This window comes from Mizuhopecten yessoensis, unplaced genomic scaffold (assembly GCF_002113885.1).
Source record: "Mizuhopecten yessoensis strain PY_sf001 unplaced genomic scaffold, ASM211388v2 scaffold716319, whole genome shotgun sequence".
Lineage (NCBI taxonomy): Eukaryota > Metazoa > Mollusca > Bivalvia > Pectinida > Pectinidae > Mizuhopecten > Mizuhopecten yessoensis.
Window position 1 is genome coordinate 93,690 of NW_018480057.1, and position 19,999 is coordinate 113,688.

The window sequence follows — 19,999 nt, forward strand, 5'->3', positions numbered from 1 at the left end:
TCTTTCATTTTTTCCTCAAAATTCACTCCTTTTTATATAAATTTCCATTTAAAATCCTTAAAATTCTGACAACCTATATTTTTTTGGTGGCAGAAAATGTCCTTTGTTTCAAAGCAATATAACTACAAAATTTGAAGAAATTCTACCGAGAAATGGCGACACAATCCTATTACCTTAACCACTAGATGGCTTGATGAAATGAACCAAATGGTACTTTTGGTCCTGTAACTTCAACCAGTATTTGAGCTATTGACTTGTAATAGCACATATTCTGCATAATAAGTTTGCGCCAAAACAGATTTGTCAAAGTTGAAGTTCTCAATAATTTGTGAACAGCTNACAGAAGAATATGACTAGATTTGGGATGTTATATATCATAATCTAAGATCATTATAGGTAGACAGATATTGGTGTAAGATAGTATAGCTGCAACTTGTAGGTTATTGGAATGAATTTGATGGAAAAAATGGTGCAGTGGGGAAAATACATGTAGGTTCATCAATATATTATTATACTCCCCTAAATCCAGTGTCATCACAGCATGTCCAGACATTTTTTGTGTTTACTGTAAATTTTGCAAATGAAAAAGAAGAAAAACAAATAATCAACATTTGAGCACTTTATTGACCATAGTTAAAGCTGACACTAGGGAAGATCTCAAAACCAGAAACAAAAAATCAGGTTTTTTTAATCTCAATTGAAAGCTTTTTAACTTGTACTGTCAGCTTTAACTTGTTTCAAAAAAATTATGCGAAGAAAAAATACTTTTTGGTTATTATTTGTACAACTAAGATCAATGGCATTCATAATTTAATTTAGCATCGTCTCTCAATCATAATGTTCTTAATTACCTATATGGTATACAATCACTGGCCATTCAAGCAGAGAGTAAAGGATTTTACCTACTAAAATTACAGCCCTCTGATGAGATTAAAAGCTTAAGTTCTCAAGTGTCAATACATGTAAAATACATAACTGTAGAAATCAATAGGCAAGACTTTTACCTCATGATCCGGGATCGATCATCACCTTTTATTTTGGTCCATTAAACACTCTTCCTAATTACAAATAAACTGCCTTTTCTAAACATAAATTCTAATTTGCAAAAAAAGCTTTTATATTTATGGTAATAATTTAAGGACTATTCCATAAATATATCACATGTACAGGTAAGTAGGCACTTTTCTGTGAGCAGCCACAGTAACTTTTCCCCCTGAAGCTTACTAGTACTATACAAGCACTTATTATAGATAAGACCCACATTAATCATCAATTACAAATGCCCCCTTCCCTATTTTATATTCATATATGGATTAGCCTTAGATTATAGTGCAGTTATTGTCAATGTGGTTAATAATTTAATACTAGAGCACTTAATTTCACAATTTATCAACTTTTCTCCTGGTTTGATCAATTCATAAATCAATAAATCAATAAATCAATAAACCCATGTTTGGCAAAGCATGACCATGTTCTTCCTCATTGATTTGTCAGTGCACAAGGAAACACTGAAATATTTTGATTCATTAGGTATGAATACCCTGGGAATCCTCATCCAATTATTTTTCAAGTTATCGAAGTATATCATACTAATTATGGATTACTATTGTTTTGTTTAAATATCCTTTCATGCACTCAGACTTGTTTGTAGATTATTTGACTGATGCTTTGTTATATACCGGGTAACTGAGGCAAATACTGCATACTGGGAATGTTTTGCCCAATGCCAGTAAAATACATATTTGCTCGGTGTTATTTTCTCCCTTCACATTTGGTAACTATGTTACTTATGATACATTGGGCCTCATTACGGAGGGAGAAAAAGGCGAAAATGCCCTGGTATACAGCATTTTTTCATAAATGACAGCAACAATCACTCTGGTGGAAGGTCAAGGAATTTTAAAAGGAAGAGACCTTAAATCCTGAAAAAGGTAGTTTATTTTTGAGAAAAACAAAGTCAAATTGATGAATCATTTGGTGGCTTATAGATATTATTTCTTCAGCTCACCCAACAGAGCATTGGACCCTTAACTCATTCACCCCTGACGACACATTTGAACTCTTCCAATTCAATTGTTGGAATAGTTCATCCTGAAATTTCAGGGGTGAATGAGTTAATACAGAGTTGTCAGTTCTGGATTTGACTTCGCGCAGAAACAGTTTGAAAGAGTGATCTCTCAAGTAAAAATGACTTGTAATGAAAAAATAAACAATTCAATCAGTAGGTAAAGAGGCATCCCTGATATGAAAGACAAATGTGTCCTGATAAAAAGGAACCCACCCCTACAGTGTACATATCACAGCAACCCATTCCTGTCATCACATTTTATAGAGGTACACAAATATGACTTAAATCAATACTTATTAATTGAAAATTAGATTGAATTAGTAAGATTTCTTGTAAACGTGTAAAAGTATGACGTTACGTTGACAATTTTGAATGATAGCCAGCAATGATAACTTACTGAAGTGTTGGCAATGTGTGCTATTTATGTACAGAGAGTAAATATTTGTCAGCGTGAGCACAATACGGTACGACAAAATCCCTGACAGTTGTAGTTTGTTGATCCACCTGGCCTTGATTGTACATGCTATTTATGTATATGTTTGACAATGCAAAGGAGAAGTAATATCTGTGTCTAATAACAAAGGATGGGTACATGAAAACAAAATCTGAAAACTAAACGTGATAGATTACGCAAGAAGAGAATGAAAGAGCTGCCTCCATTAAACAATGAAATACAAGTACAAGTACTAGATTTGAGAGCTTTAGGACGTTTTACAGAAATTCTACTCTGAGTGATTCAATGATTGCATTGGTATGATGGCTTCTCTTTTAAGTATGACCTGATTAACCCTTTCACCACTGTAGACCATAATGGGCTCATCCAGATCAATGTATAGTATAGTTTACTCAAGTTGCATAGGGGTGAAAGGGTTAATAGAGATTTGTCAGTCAAGTTTCAGCATGCAAATATATATAAACAAATCAATCATGTGAACCAAACTTACGACTAGACAAGAAGAAATCACAAGTTCAGGTTCTATGTCTGGATTTCTCTCGTATCTATCCTTGTTACCCCCATTCTTATTGACACTTTGAAGATTTTCAACAAATTGAAAGTTTATAGAGCCATATTATTTGTTCTGGTATATCACAAAACGAGTCCATGTATCCAGATTGTTTTCTGGTACATTGTATATCAAAAATAAATCTGCACAAGGCTGATTTCAAAACCAGCTTTTCATCAGTCCATTTCTTCATTGCTGGTTGTCAGAATATCATGACATCTAGAAAAATGTTATTCCAACAATTATGCCACTTCTAAATCAGCAACTGACAACAAACTTGGATAACATCACTTCTGACTGTTGAGACACTGATAGTTCATATCCCCTGAAGAGTTCTTGTCACCATGTAGGAACACCAAATCTTGTCATCAGTTTGTCTTGGTCAGCTAAGTCTTTTTGCACTTTCTTCCGCATGTAGAATATAGGACAATCTCGACTACAAAGAAACAAAGACATCCTTTGTCAACAACTTTAATCAAGCAGAAACAATATCTGTCTCTCACGTGCTGGAGACATGAAGCACATAGGCCAAAAGGTATCTAACCCAATTTAGACTGACCCTTGGGAACTGATTTTATATTTAAAGAATGGTTAATTTTGACAATTAACGCAACTCTAGGCACATATTTTATTTAAAGAATTGTTAATTTTGACAATTAAAGCAACTCAAGGCAAGCATTTTGCACAAAGAAGAATTTCAGGAGGTTTGTGTTTTCTTAAGTTTGATCTCAGGGAAATCTTACTTTGTACAGAAGGGGGATGGTAAAAAGCTGATTGAAGAAGAAGAAACAGGAATAAGGAACAAGCATATGTTGACGTGCTATTTGACTTAAAACTGGGTATTAAAGTTATAAATTGATACAGCCCCCTGGGGGGGGTCAGCCCCACCATTTAAACAATTTTGAATCCCAACCACCTAGGAATGCTTACAGTCAAATATGGTTGATATCCATCTCTTAGTTCCAGAGAAGTCGCTAAAAGCAATATAGCAAAATAACACTTTTTGGCCCCGTCCCTCAGCCCCCTTGGGGATCAGCCACACCATTTGTACAATTTTGAATCCCTGCCTCCCATGAATGCTTAGGATCAAATATGATTGATATCCAGTGCATAGTTCAACAGAAGTCGTTTGTAGCAATATAGCCAAATTTCCCCCTTTTAGCCTCACCCCAGTGGTCCTCAGCCACCATTTAGTACAATTTTAAATCTCTACTACCTAAGGATGCTTCCAGTCAAATATGGTTGATATCTATCCCTAAGTTCCAGAGAAGAAGTCAAAGCAATATAGCCAAATTGCCCCCACCCCTCAGCCCCCTTGGGGGTCAACCCCAACATTTGTACAATTTTGAATCCCCACAACCCAGGGATGCTTCCAGTAAAATTGAGTTAAATTCCAATCATGTTTAAGAAATTGTTGACGTACGGACGACAGACACCATGGTATGGCATAAGCTCACCTTGGTCCTTCGGACCCGGTGAGCTAATAATACTGTCAATGCTTACCTGGTACACAACACATCTTCATGCAGACTGCCCTGACAGCGCTGACACTGCGTCCACAGGCGTGAGAACTTCTCCTCTAGCATGCCAAGATGGGACACCTCCTTCTGGTAGATACCAGACTCCTTAGGTTTACAGTACTTACACACTGCAGATTCTGGGGAAACACATTGGATGATAGAAATTAATATTTTGAGCACAATTTTCAGTTTTACATATATGCATAACGATTATTGGGATAAGACATTTGAAATTTAGCACTTGGCCTCAAGTTAACTTCATAAATTACCCTCGGGTTGAGAGAATCATGGTCAACTTAATAAGTTACCCTCGGGTTGAGAATTATGGTCAACTTAATAAGTTACCCTCGGGTTGAGAGAATCATGTTTAACTTCATAAGTAACCCTCGGATTAAGAGAATCATGGTCAACTTAATAAGTTACCCTCGGGTTGAGAGAATCATGGTCAACTTAATAAGTTATCCTCGGGTTGGGAGAATCATTTTCAACATCATAAATTACCCTCGGGTTGAGAATCATGGTCAACTTAATAAGTTACCCTCGGGTTGAGAGAATCATGGTCAACTTAATAAGTTACCCTTGGATTAAGAGAATCATGTTAAACTTAATAAGTTACCCTCAGTTGAGATTTCTCTCTATCTACTTCGCACAACAGAGAAAGACAATTATTGAGCTTAACAAAAATTAAACGACATTTCCACAGACATTTATTGTACTTTTTTAGTCATTTCTGATTCATGACAAGAATGCTCTAGGAATCTGAAAATCAATGGGAACTCGTTTTTTAAAACACTTACTGTCATCCAGTACTGTTCGACAGCCAATGCATTTCTCCTTTTTGGTAGCAAATGCCATTAGGCCACCAATTTTAGCTGTAACCGTAGTTTTCGTACGGGTATGGTCTCCACCTGTCGATTCAAATTTTACATTTTTTATCACACTTTTTAACTTTCTATTCAAAGTCATCTTGTTTATTAGCCTTTTTTAAACAAAAATTTCATTATGAATAAACAGAAGGCCTAAATGATCTATGCTGTCCTGATATTGACATGTTCAAATTAACTTTTTCTTGTGTAATTGTTGTATAAAATTTGCAAAACATTAGACAATTATAATTGACATTTGGCCTGTTCTGATAAAAGCTGATTTTAAACCTGTTTGGGAAACATTCTTTAATAGTGCAATTTTTTTTATTTCACAAATACGACAGCTTTTTTTAAAGTACAAATTTGAGTTGTAGTCCTTAAGAACTTTAAGAGTTAATTTCTTCTGTATTTTGAACATTTTTACTAAACATATGATGTATTTTGTTATTGTTTGATTACTAAACTGACCAATTAACTGGTTACCTGGTCGGAAGATTTTTCGAGTAACCGGTTTCTAAAATATGTCTGGTTTGATAATTAACTAATTTTTTATTAATTCTATGAGAAGTTTAAGGTACCAACTCACGTAAAAGGACAGATTCTGCTTTCTTCTCGCCAAGAATTGGTTCAAAAATCCTGAGAAGAGGCTTGGATAGCTGGTTCTCCAGGTAATACTGTGTGTCAATAGGGATGTTGTTCTCCAGGACATATATAGGGTCCTAGGACAGGCAAAAGACAGGTTAAAGGTCAATATTCATGAGGACATGTCTCAGGTCACCAACACAAAGCAGACAAGTAATAGTTAAACATTGTATGAAGTGAGGTTAATAATAACACATAAGACATGGGACAAACCATGCTCATTACTTCCACAAGTTATGAGTAATGTACTCAGTCTCAACTTATCTTATACAGGCTATATACTGAAAATCTATCTACAGGAATGTACTTAAACCAACTCCAGGACAACAACTAACGAATGAAATTTGAGTCTCCCAGGTACAAGATATGGAAAGCCTAAAACAATACTTCTCCTCATACAGACAAAACAACAGATATTTTGATACCCATGATGTTTACTTGACCATATGATTAAATAAAAAAGCACAAAAAAAAACTATCAGGGATCAATAATCCACAATGAAAGGGTACTGATCACTACAGAATGGATCACTTTTTTTTTTTTTTTTTTTTTAATTTAATTTTCACTGAACACAGGAGAATTTTCAAGAGGTATCCCCATACCACTCTTTATTGAATCTCATACTAATATATAAACACCAATTGATGTGCAATAAGTTTACCATGGTCCGTTCCAAAACTTACCTGTATTTCTATTTTAAGACTCTTTTTGGATGTCTGATAAAAGTTGTCCCTAATGCTTTGAAATGAACCTGCACCTTCTAGCACACCTGAGTTGAAACACTGGTAAACGCTTGATAACAGGAAGGTTACTCTGTATCATCATTCAGAACTCTGATATAGGATTAAGAGGACGTAGCGGACCTGTTCACTATATGACTGCATATACAAACCTCAGACTTCATGTAAGCTGCTGTCTTTTTTGCTGCGGCAATAATGACATAAGGGACTCTGTCTCCAAGTTGAGGGGCACTGCCTGGGTCTCTTTTCTTTATTCTGGATGGATAATTAAGAAAAGTGTACACTTGTGAATAGTTAAATCTGTCTTTACAATAATTACTAATTTTAATTAAAATGTCGTTGCTATCAGATAACAACCTGTTTATAGTGCCTAAGAATGAGGCAAAGTTTCATATTATGGCCTCAGAGACTTTTATTGGGTTTATGTAGAAAAAGGATTCTAGTTCGATTGCATTTCTTGCAGAGTGTGGTTCATTACATATAGTGACAACTATTGTCATAACAGGAAATACACCAGACAATAAACGTGGTGTTGCACAAAAGTTAACTTAAAATAAGTTTCTGATTTTTGAAATAAAAAAAATGTTCACCCTGCAAAGTTAAATAACAAAATCTCAAGTTTATTAAGTAAATGAATACCCAGTACTTCATGTGCCAGTTACAGGGTAAAATTACAGTAACAGGGTTACAGTACACTGAACCAAATTTCTCTGAGGAGCTCTGAGCATTGCTCTGCACCTTACTGTTACCTGTTTGCCAGTTCTACGTGGGCCTGTTTTGCCGAGTACTCGTCATCGGTCTTCGTGAGTTCCTTGGTGATGACCAGCTGTGAAATATCTATCCTGTTACACAGCAGGTCAGATATTGTCTGTTTCGCATATTCCACAGCTCCCTTTGGGTCTCTGCAGGGAACAAATATAACACTTGAGCTATACTTATCCTCGGGACCTTTTAAGTTGTAGGATACATTTATATACATCTGATGATGTTAGGCTAAAAATCAACCTGTCCCTGATCACATCTCAGTAAATCGATTTTGTTTCTCATCTTACAATAAAACAGGTTTCCTACTTTATAATATATTCTACTTGTATAAACCCAACCTGACTCTCACTTTGCAATAAAACGTGTCTCTGACCTGATGATAAAGCATACCTGTCTCTTACCTTACAATAAAATGTATCTCCCACCTGATGATAAAGCCTACCTGTCTGTAAACACCTCGTATATAAAGCCTACCTGTCTGTAAACACCTCGTATATATATATAAAGCCTACCTGTCTCTCACTTACAATAAATTATGTCTCCCACCAGATGATAAAGTCTACTGGTCTCTCACTTACAATAAATCATGTCTCCCACCTGATGATAAAGCCTACCTGTCTGTAATCACCTCATATATAAAGCCTGTCTGTCTGTAATCACCTCGTATATAAAGCCTACCTGTCTCTCGCCTTACAATAAATTGTTTCACCCACCCGATGATCAAGCCTACATGTCTCTCACCTTAAAATAAATTGTGTCTCCCACCTGATGATAAAGCCTACCTGTCTCTCACCTTACAATAAATTGTGTCTCCCATCTGATGATAAAGCCTTCATGTCTGTAATCACCTCGTATATAAAGCCTACCTGTCTCTCATCTTACAATAAATTGTGTCTCCCACCTAGTGATAAAGCCTACCTGTCTCTCATCTTACAATAAATTGTGTCTCCCACCTAATGATAAAGCCTACCTGTCTGTAATCACCTTGTATATAGAGCCTACCTGTCTCTCACCTTACAATAAACCATGTCTCCCACCTAATGATAAAGCCTACCTGTCTCTCACCTTACAATAAATTGTGTCTCCCACCTAATGATAAAGCCTACCTGTCTGTGATCACCTTGTATATAGAGCCTACCTGTCTCTCACCTTACAATAAACCATGTCTCCCACCTAATGATAAAGCCTACCTGTCTCTCACCTTACAATAAACCGTGTCTCCCACCTAATGATAAAGCCTACCTGTCTGTAATCACCTTGTATATAGAGCCTACCTGTCTCTCACCTTACAATAAATCGTGTCTCCCACCTAATGATAAAGCCTACCTGTCTATGAGGAGCATCTGGAGACAGGTGTTGATGAGGTTGGCCACTATAGGACTGTTATCTCGTCTCACTGTCTCTATACCCTTACAGTCCATCTTGTCATGTTTCTCCGCGTTTGTCCAGTACAATCCCGCATAACGCTTTTTGTTGATTAGTAAATATGGAAAGTAAACCTACAAAAATGTCACAAAATTATTAGTTACCAATACCAACGTATCATTAAGGACTCTTTTAAATTGAAGATAATGTTTTTTTTTAAACTTAACAAGGGAGGGTAACATTTTTGTTTCCTTTTTTTCTATCATCCTAAAACAGATGAAGCGATCTAGTACAAAAACGTCTTTTTAAAACAATGAAGTTGAGATAATTGACAGCAGTTACACGAAGCAGAAGTCTGCAGATTATTTACATGTGTATTAGTATCAAGAACTTATCTTTCTGTACTAATTTCAGGGACATTGACTTATGTTTACCTTGAGATTTTTGTTTTTTGTAAAGTACATTGTATGAATAATTATTTGAGTGGTACAATGTACTGGAATTTATGACCAATGCTGAACACAAATTTTTGCAAAAATCAATATAATACTCAATATAATAATTTTGTCAGTGTCAGGATAAGAAATATCACCAAGATGCACAAAATTAAAGTTTATTAATGAATGAAAACACATTCATGACAAATTATCTAATTTCATTTCAGGTAACATACATGTTGAATTTAACTCGGACAACAAAAATTTGTTTTTCCAAAATGCAAATGATACATATTTCTTTACTATGGCAGCACTGAACAATATACTGATATATAATTAGAGCCATATTACACCAACCTTTTCAAATTCTAGTTTGATTGGGCTGACAAATTTTTCTGAGATAAAGGAAGCTGCCTCTAGTCCTAGTTCCATGGCCTCCGCCACAGTCTCCACACCAAACTTACACATCACAGAGTCTGTATCTCCATACACAACCTGTCAAACAATTACAACATGTTTTATGAAAATCACAGCCAACAGTAAAAAAAAAAAAAAAAATCTTTCTTACAGCTACAATCATTTCCTGTTGAAATATGCAGTAAACATATTTGACTCAACTCTTCCTGTCCAGGAAAATCATTTAAGTATGCCAGGGTTTCCGAGTTTGGTATCGGAACCAAATATCTCGGTGAGTTAGTAAAGTCATTCAATTCAGCACGAGTTCATCTGGCTCTAATGCATACCGAAATTTCTTAACTGCTATACTGCATATATGCATATTTAGGATAACTTAATACACTTCTAAAAGTAGGTACTATTGTAAAGGAAACAATTCAGGATACCATACTAATTGATTTGCCAACAATCCTGAATTAGTAATGTAATGAAAAAAGAAGATGATAAAGATTTGCAACAATAAATAATATAAACTTATATAATTTATAATACCGTTTTACGTCAATGACAAAAAATCAAAACACATCGTTTTTTTCTCCAATTTTTTTGGGTGCGCAAAATATTCGAGCAGAAGCTTTTTTTTCCAGATTTTCAGCCTCAAAAAGTACCTGCGCAAATAACATGGGTTTTTACGGTACATCTGTTCAACAGTTAATGCATATACCCGGTAGTTGTCTTGCAGCAGTCAGGATCAAGCTACCTGTATTTGTCATTATGACACATGATTGTCCAGGTAATCTAACACTCTTTCTACCCTATCTAATCTTTTAATTTGACGAGTCTTCATCATCATTTCCTCTAAACAACGATATGACAGGGCCTTAAAAGATTTTTCCTAAAAAATAGAAGTAGGAAGTTAACCTTAGCATCATGTTTGTAGCCATTAGCAATGGTGTATTTCTCCTCCACATAGTTCTTAGTCTGCTCAATCATTGTCCTCCCAAAGGCAGTCACACTCTAGAAAATTTAAAGCATATCAATAAATTAATCAACCAACAAACCAATATACCATTCATTTAATTCAACTGTTCAATGTGCTTCTTCCTTGTTCAAGCTTTATTGAGATACATGAAGACTTGTCTATAATGTCAACTTGTCACAAAAACTTGGCTATAATGAACACCTGTCTATAGTGATAGTATTGACTAGTCTGGTACTGTATGATTTGTAAGACATGTATATCTAACTGGTCCTGTATGATTTGTAAGACATGTATATCTTACTGGTCCTGTATGATTTGTAAGACATGTATATCTTACTAGTCCTGTATGATTTGTAAGACATGTATATCTTACTAGTCCTGTATGATTTGTAAGACATGTATATCTTACTGGTCCTGTATCATCTGTAAGACATGTATATCTTACTGGTCCTGTATGATCTGTAAGTCATGTATATCTTACTGGTCCTGTATGATCTGTAAGACATGTATATCTTACTGGTCCTGTATGATCTGTAAGACATGTATATCTTACTGGTACTGTATGATCTGTAAGACATGTATATCTTACTGGTACTGTATGAATTGTAAGACATGTGTATCTTACTGGTCCTGTATGATCTGTAAGACATGTATATCTTACTGGTCCTGTATGATTTGTAAGACATGTATATCTTACTAGGCACTGTATGATTTGTAAGACATGTATATCTAACTGGTCCTGTATGATTTGTAAAACATGTATATCTTACTGGTACTGTATGATTTGTAAGACATGTATATCTTACTGGTCCTGTATGATTTGTAAGACATGTATATATTACTAGTCCTGTATGATTTGTAAGACATGTATATCTTACTGGTCCTGTATGATTTGTAAAACATGTATATCTTACTGGTCCTGAATGATTTGTAAGACATGTATATCTGACTGGTACTGTATGATTTGTAATACATGTATATCTTACTGGTCCTCTATGATTTGTAAGACATGTATATCTGACTGGTACTGTATGATTTGTAAGACATGTATATCTTACTAGTCCTGTATGATTTGTAAGACATGTACATGTATTACAAGTCCTATATAATTCAACTAGGCATCTTACCTGTGATATTTCAAGACAAGGCAGTTTGCCGACCTGAGCTCCAGTAAATCCATACACCGAGTTGGCACTTATCTTCAAGGCAAGCTGACGACCATCTAACACCTTTTTCTTAAAGGGATCTGTCTCTTTCTTTAGGTCAGCTTTAGCTCTGGGTACAGGTAGATCAATATATATACAATAAAACAAGTGTTCAAACTTTTTTTAAATCACATTACATTGGAGAGAAAACACAGAAATACAAAAATTAGATTATTTTTTTACGTTAATGTGTATTTTTATAGTTAATATTCAACAGTGAAATATAATTATCTTAAATATTTTTTAAATGATTATTTTGATAATAATTTGTGGAATTATAACTACTGCACTGAAAGTCAAGCAATTACTTAAGCATTGAACTGTTTTTGTATGGTATTTATGATCTATTTGATAGCGCGCATTATTGTTTGCTTGCAAAGCTGTGTCATTCAAATAGATCATAAATACCATACAAAAACAGTTCAATACTTATATTTACGTTTTCTCTGCCTCTTATGTTCTTTTTTAACTTATAATTTATATTCAAAATTAAAAATGCCTCCTTATCGACAGTCCACACAATTTCGTTCAATAGTTCGAACAGCGTATTGTCGCGTGCTGATTGGCAAACAAAGTACAGTAGTACTTTGAAATATTAACAAACACTTCAATTTTATTCCACAATTCAGTATCAATACAATTGCATATGATATGTCTATAGGGTGATTTAAGTTTAACAATAGAACTCTGAGCTGAAAGTTAGATTTGAAATTGTTTCGATTTTCCCCCGGAACAAATTTCGCGCATGGACAAATACAGTGAACACCGTAAATCCAACCTTGCCCTCCACAAGGGAGTTATTTTTGGAAGTTAATTCGAACTTTTCTCTTTGCTCATTTTGTGAAGAATCCAGGCGTGAATGTATTTGTTGATTGTATGGGAACCTGACAACAGTCGGTAGATTCTATAACATCCTCGTTATTTGACATGTCGTCAGAAACTGAGGAATGGTGGATGCGAGACGCGTGAAACTGATAGCGTTTGAAGTGAGTGATCTTGCGACGGAGCACAGGTTCGTTACAAATGTCTGAAATGTTTATGTGTGCTGTGACTCATATCAGTAGGTCTGTAACATATGTGTCAGTAGGTCTATAGAATATGTGTATTTAAGACATTTGTAACGAACCCCTGTTGATCAGTGCAGTGAAACAGACGATATTTCTGATAAATTGCATGAACATTAAAATTGTTTCCATTGCCGGCATTGGTGATTTCAACCGATGTGCATTTTGTACGATATTGCAGACCTTGGTCTTGCTTTCGTTGTAATAAAAGTGTTTTTTATTTCATTTTTTATTTTGCACATTAATTTACAATGACATTGTCAAATCTTACAATGCCCAGCGATATTTCAGCAGCCGTCATGTTTATTTATATTGGATATTGTAGTTCCGGTCAGTGTTGGACTAATACGCTAAGAATTGTGTCTCGTGATGCATGGTAATTAAAGTCCCATCAACGACACAGCTTTCAAAGAGGCTATATAGTGACATGCCATGCAAATGTAAATATAACTTCTTTAGAGAGATGAATTTTTGCTATAAAATCAAGGTTAAAATAAATAAAACAAGGTTACCGCAAGGTATATAATACGCCCGTCACACATTGAATGAGCAGTTGTTTGTATGATTGAAATAAATGAAGTATTTGTGAGTAATTGATATTGAAAGAGAAATCATTCAACATAACTGGTAGATCAATGAGTGCAATTCAACATCATGGAACACATGCATCGCATTAATGAAACCAAGGGGAATAACTCCAATAATTACGGTCGGATAACGGCGGTTATCGAACTTGTCTGAGGTTTCATGGTAATTAACCTTTTTGTGAAGTTTAAAGTTAATCCGTTAATAATTACTCGAGATATTGAGCGGACACTGTTTGGCAAGTCCATAAAGGGGCATAACTCCACAAATTATGGTCGGATAATGGTGGTTATCGAACTTGTCCAAGGTTACATGGTAATTAACCTTGTTGTAAAGTTTGAAGTTAATCCGTTAATAATTACTTCGCCCACCCATGCCCGCCCGCCCGCTCACGTGATAACATAATACGTCCCCGTCTTTGACGGGCGTATAAAAAGTAGTTTCCATGGTAACAACAGACACCATCCAGTACACCTTACTTTTTCCTAGCACCTAACAGGTGCTCCAGAATTTCTGGGAGAAGGCCTTTCCTGTGCTGGGCCTTGATAAAAAGATTTCCTGAGGGTGTCTTGATATACTGCTCCGGAGACAGTCTACAGAAAATGTAAAACAGTGGTTTTGAAATAAAAATTACTTTCAAATGAAGTGATTAATGGTTTGTGCTGAAGTATAATGATATATTTATACTCATAACATGACAACAAGGATTACTACCTGTATTTATCATTAAAGATGAATTCTTCAAGAGGATGAAAGGAAGGAATGATGAACACAAAAAAAGTGACTACTTTGGAGTATTGAAATGGTACAATGAAATATATACATTACTCAATCACTGAAAGGTTTTTAAGAAATGTTACTAGATTTCTAATTACTTTATTAATTAGTGATTTTGATTTTTTTTCTTTATGTAATGTTGAAATACACTTCCCAATATCTTGTTAACTGAAGTTTGTAGAGGTTATGACGATCAGTAGTTTTCTGTAGTGATAATGTGGCTTACCCTTCTTTCGTTATGGCGTGCTGGCTGAGCAGTGTGGTGTAACACAGATTGTGAGCCATCATGATGGACGGATACAGGGATGAGAAATCTAGTGTGGCTATGGGCAAGTCGTAGTATCTAAAACACACATAAGATCAATATGTCATGCTTTTTATCCAGAGTCAAACTCCATTTATTTCTTGTATTTCTTGTCTCTTGCACTTGATAAACAGCTGACTTGATTACAGAATTTTCCCTTATAACACCCCTTCTCCATCCCCACATCTATACAATATTTGACTAATGGTCAATACTAACCCCTTGTTTGGTTCTATAACAGTAGCACCCTCATACTCATCGCCGACCTCTATTTTCTGTGTTGGAAGCACCAGGTCTTGTTCTTTAGCCTGTAAAGAAAAATATCTGTCATTTCTTCCACATTTTCATGATATCCTGATGATGTTAAACATCTATGCACTGGAAGTGTTCATTCACTTGATGTGTAAAACCAAATTTGAATATTGGCAATATTAAGCGAAAAATCAGATTGCGGAATATTGACCATTTTTAAAGATATTCAAACTTATAAATATGTTTTTATTGTTGATTTTGTTACCAATCAACATTATAATAACATGGATTCAACATTTTTTTCATTTTAGAAATATCAAACAGTTCCTCTCGTTTTAATATTTTGTGAAATAAATTACAGTTGGCAGACTAAGCCTAGACATTAGTATGTAACACAAACAGATACATTATTTTACTTCTATTCTTAACACTGATAGCTTTGCGTTTTCATTGTTAAACAGTTTTATATCTTATTAAATATTGTCATCTTTATTAAACTTATATTACTTTCTATCATCTACTATCCCACAGCTTGTGCTGTCTGTCGTCCCACCTGATCGATAGTGATGTCGAACTAACCCAGTATTTGTCAGCTACCATGTATTCCTCAAACAATTAATCTGGACCCCACAAGTTTGAGTTAGTGGGGTTTTACTCTATATACAATTTAATATTCATCCCCCGAGGCAAAGAATATTTCTAAAGATCAAAAAGAAAATTCTGCTTTTTGAATGAATATCTGTCAGAATTTTCTTTACATTACTTATGTTCTGGTAACTATAATCCAAGCATGGAAAGAACCGCTCTAGATCTATTACTGACATTTTACTTGTGACATCACAGAGTGTTTAGAAGTTAATTTCTCATCCTCCCCTTCATATGTATGTAATAGTGGTTTTCATACTAGAGAAAGGTACATTGTCCTATCAATAAGATAAAGCAGTGTCTTACCTTTCTCAGTAGCTGTGATATGACTTTGATCTGTTGTCCCCGAGACAGGAGGTAGGGTAGGGGCACCCCTGTCACTCTGGCCATTTCTATGTAGTTGATGACACACATGAGTTTGTCTAGGAGACGTATAGGTAATAGGGCATCCTTCAGACAGTACACTGCCAAACGACGCCGCGTCTGGTCTGTACCGTTCTGTAAGGTCAGAAGCGAACATGCAATACAATATAGGCCTAAAATGACTAGATGTACATATTATACGCTATATTAACTCATTCACCCCTGAAGACACATTTGAACCCTTCCAATTCAAAGGTTGGAATAGTTCATTATGAAATTTCAGGGGTGAATGAGTTGATAAGTCCAAACAAGAAAGATACATGTAATGTGCTGCATTAATTAAAGGCCTACATTCTAGGATGTAAAGCAGAATATTTTCTTTATGAAGTTAAAAAAAATCATTTGGCCATTAACATGCTGGTATGAAGGACTACCAAGTTTGTTCAAATGAATGACCTTCGCCCATACTCAAGGTTACAGTGGTCAATATATGTTTAAATCTTTAAATGATTTGTTCTGTATAACCAAAAGGTCTAGAGTAATGATATTTTGCTAGAAGCATGCTGGGTTTGAAGACTATAAACTCTGTTCAACCTAATGTCCTTGTTCGACATTCAAGGTCACAGGCGTCATATGTTTAAATCTTTTAGTAAGTTTTTATGAATCAATATTTAACAATTGTATTTTTTCTACTATTTAAATATTAATTACTGATTTGCAAAAACTAGGTCCAACAGAAATGATTATATGAACAGTAAATCATAACATCTCTATTTTGTTAAGTCTTTAAAATACTAACAAATTGGTTTTTTTACAGTAATTCTTTATTTTTTTATGTGTTGCTCACTTGCAGGTCTGTAATGATGGAGTGTTGCACATCTTCTTTCTGCTCTTGTAGAAAGTGGAATGAGACAGCATTTAGGGAATACGACCTCAGTTTGTAGTCCCTCAAAACAATCTGAAATCAGAAGTCAACTCCAATGATGAGACGGAACACCTAGATACATATGTCAGGTATTTAAATATATCCTCCGAAAGAATACAATCAATCTCACACAGACTAAAGTCGTAACAATATTTCACAATGTTGGCAATCCGGACTGATACGCTGTAAGGTTATTTTCACTTAAATTTACAATTTTTTTAAGGGATTGATTTTGAGATAAACGGATTCATTTCATTTCATTGGTGGGTTTTTTAACAGATACAAATGGACTGCCATAATATCAGCACAAATCTAGCATTCTATCAAAACAATCTTTTTTGTAAGAACTACAGTACACTTCAGGTGATTTGGTACTGAAACCCCGCGCGGGCGACAGTTGTCGCGCAGGTGAAGGGGATTAAAGCCCCACCAAGAAATCACCTGAGCAAAGTCGCTGGGGGCCGCCCACCCCGCGCAGATGAGTGTTGGGGATTAACTTGTCGATCGGCAGCTAACTAATGTACTGTACATTGAATAGCACTGACAGTCCAGGATGCCCGAATGCTATATTTATATGCTGTATGCACGACTATTTCATGCAATACAATATAGTAGTAGAACATGGTACGTCTGAAAAAATATCATTTACGTTCACGTCAGATTATCAGGTGGAAATCGGTCGGAATAAAACAACTATGTAAGGTAACAATAACTAACGTCTCTGAGTAACACGAGGCTATTTTTCAGTTGTTTAAGCAGCACAGTGTTTTGAATGGTCAGCTATTTGCACCAACCATTCTTGCTCTATTTCGTATTCGTAGTCAGAAGGTTGCATAAATTCACGAAAGAAAATCAGCTGCTTTCGACTACCTGGTTACAGGTGGCGCTGTTGATGTACATTACGTAATGCGATGTCAATCAGGTGAAGCCGAAATACTTTGACGAGTAACAGAGATGTGTAACATTCTTCCATTTTCTTGTGTGTACACTTTGTTTGAAAGTTTATAGGGAAATATTACTAACCAGTAAATGAAACAAAATGTCTCGTCTCCAATTAGCGTAGTGAATGAAGCCTTGTGTCCGGTTGGCTTTCGAAACTGACAGATGTTACAAAACAAACACGATACAGAATGATTTGGAAAAATGCTTTCAATCCTAGAATTTAATATTTCGTCCAAATGTGACTGATTTTGGCTAGTCCATATTCTAACAGAGGGAAAAAAACGTTTGCAACACTACAGGTACCGGCGGCGGCGACCCTTGACCCACAGCAGGTAGCTAGCTGCTTATGGCCTGCTAACAGGGTGCAGGGTGTCTCAAGTTGTCAAGCATGGTTAGCTTTACCATTCTACTCGTGTGTTAATGTACTGGACGTATTCATCTTTAATGTATAAACAGGAAACTGTACTTGAAAATTACAGAACAATCTGGAACAATTTTTAATTATAACAGTAAGACGAGTCCAAGCGCCGATTATTGTTTTGGCTAGTAAAAAAGGACGTTGGTGTCTCAAATATTGGCCAAGCCTACCAGATCATTTGATGAGGTGAACTTCGACCTTGCTACTGACAATTACGCAAGAAGTTGAAGAACAAATCTTGCTGCAATCTCATTCTTTAGTTTATTATTGTTATTTTCATCGTGCAGGCGCGTAGCTTTCTAGCTATATGCAAATGAGTACACATAATTTTGATGAGTAAAAACATATTTAATATACATGTATTTCAAACCTTTCTTGCGTAAGTAAAGTAAAATTTAAAAAGAAAATCGCAATAAATACCTTTTTTTAAACTTTTTTTTCCAAAATTAAAATCAGAGACATAAATTCTGCTTAAATCTAATCGCCAAATTTCCAGAAAACACAGGAATTTGATCCAGAGACCTTGAATTCAAAAACTTTCCTTTGGGAGGCCAACCCCCAGCTGGGCCTTGCACCCCCCACTACTTGCGCTACACTTATCATAAAAACAATTAAGCAATTAACTTGAAACCATAGTTTCTCTCACCTGTGTTTAACACCTGCCAATCAAACTATTTTGATACAATGGAAAGTACCCTACCTGGACGGCAATACAATATACCCCCCCCACCCCCCTCCAAACAGGGGTGAAACTCTCGGTACCTGCTTTTCGCCTGGGGCTTTATATTCTTACAGGAATGGCGATTTTAAAGAGCACTGCAATACAAGCATTTCTTATATGATACTAACAATACGTACTCGGTACGATAACTAGTTTCATTATTTATATAACCGAACTTTTTTTTGAGAAGGCAATTAATGCGGAAAATTAACCTGGTAAGAATTGCAACGGTCACTGGTCTACGATCAGAGTTGTACGATGTCTATAAAGAGATCTAATTGTCCGTAACATAATTTTGAACAAGAGGCCCAAGGGCCTTAGCGGTCACCTGAGTTATATCATAGATACTGGTAGCTTTATTTTATTGTTCAGATGTGATGTGGAAATCAGTATGTAAACTAAGTGAAATACAATACTTGTCATGTCATCAATGGATAAGAATTTGAAAATATTGGTAAATGTTCCCTTTGGGGCCCCGCTCTAGCCCCTGGGGATGGGGCAGGAATCCTAATTTTACAAAGTAAAACTCTCATTTACCCAAGATGATTCTGACTAAGTTTGAGCAATTTTCTGCTGAAAATATATAAAATATATACCGAAAAGTGTTATTTCCCTATATAAACTATATTAAACGTTAACCCCTCCCCAAGGGAGAACGGATAGCTCGGGGTCCTGATATTTTCAATTTAAATAAAGCCCCTGATGATCTTTCTTTCCACGTAAAGAAAATCACTGTAGTACCTCTGAGTCTGGAGAAGAAGATTTTTGAAATATTGATTAATTTTCCCTTTGGGGCCCCGCCCTGGCCCCAGGGGTCGGGGTAGGAATCTCAATTTTACAATTTGAAACCATCTACCTCCAAGGATAATTCTCACCAAGTAAAAATAATTTCCTACAGAAAGTTGTCAAAATATACCCAAAAGTGTTATTTCCCTATATAAACTATAGTAAACTTTACCCCCTCCCCAAGGGAGAACGGATAGCTCGGGGGTCCTGAAATTTACAATTTAAG

At 35.5% G+C, this 19,999-nt stretch overlaps 1 protein-coding gene across 4 annotated transcripts in view; it reads right to left on the reverse strand.

Moving 5' to 3' along the window:
* Nucleotides 1-606: 606 nt before the first annotated feature.
* Nucleotides 607-19,999, reverse strand: part of LOC110442995 (DNA polymerase delta catalytic subunit-like) — a 35,279-nt gene continuing 15,886 nt past the window's right edge. For all 4 annotated transcript variants that reach the window (XM_021486919.1, XM_021486921.1, XM_021486922.1 and 1 more), the window contains 15 exons: nucleotides 16,829-16,939; nucleotides 15,925-16,116; nucleotides 14,941-15,029; nucleotides 14,644-14,760; nucleotides 14,120-14,233; nucleotides 11,914-12,061; nucleotides 10,726-10,821; nucleotides 9,766-9,903; nucleotides 8,933-9,105; nucleotides 7,591-7,743; nucleotides 6,994-7,096; nucleotides 6,045-6,177; nucleotides 5,390-5,500; nucleotides 4,576-4,729; nucleotides 607-3,508 (listed from right to left, as the gene is read on the reverse strand). In XM_021486919.1, the coding sequence (XP_021342594.1) occupies nucleotides 3,412-3,508; nucleotides 4,576-4,729; nucleotides 5,390-5,500; nucleotides 6,045-6,177; nucleotides 6,994-7,096; nucleotides 7,591-7,743; nucleotides 8,933-9,105; nucleotides 9,766-9,903; nucleotides 10,726-10,821; nucleotides 11,914-12,061; nucleotides 14,120-14,233; nucleotides 14,644-14,760; nucleotides 14,941-15,029; nucleotides 15,925-16,116; nucleotides 16,829-16,939 (1,929 nt within the window). In that variant the 3' untranslated portion in view covers nucleotides 607-3,411. The remainder of the gene's footprint in view (nucleotides 3,509-4,575; nucleotides 4,730-5,389; nucleotides 5,501-6,044; nucleotides 6,178-6,993; nucleotides 7,097-7,590; nucleotides 7,744-8,932; nucleotides 9,106-9,765; nucleotides 9,904-10,725; nucleotides 10,822-11,913; nucleotides 12,062-14,119; nucleotides 14,234-14,643; nucleotides 14,761-14,940; nucleotides 15,030-15,924; nucleotides 16,117-16,828; nucleotides 16,940-19,999) is intronic.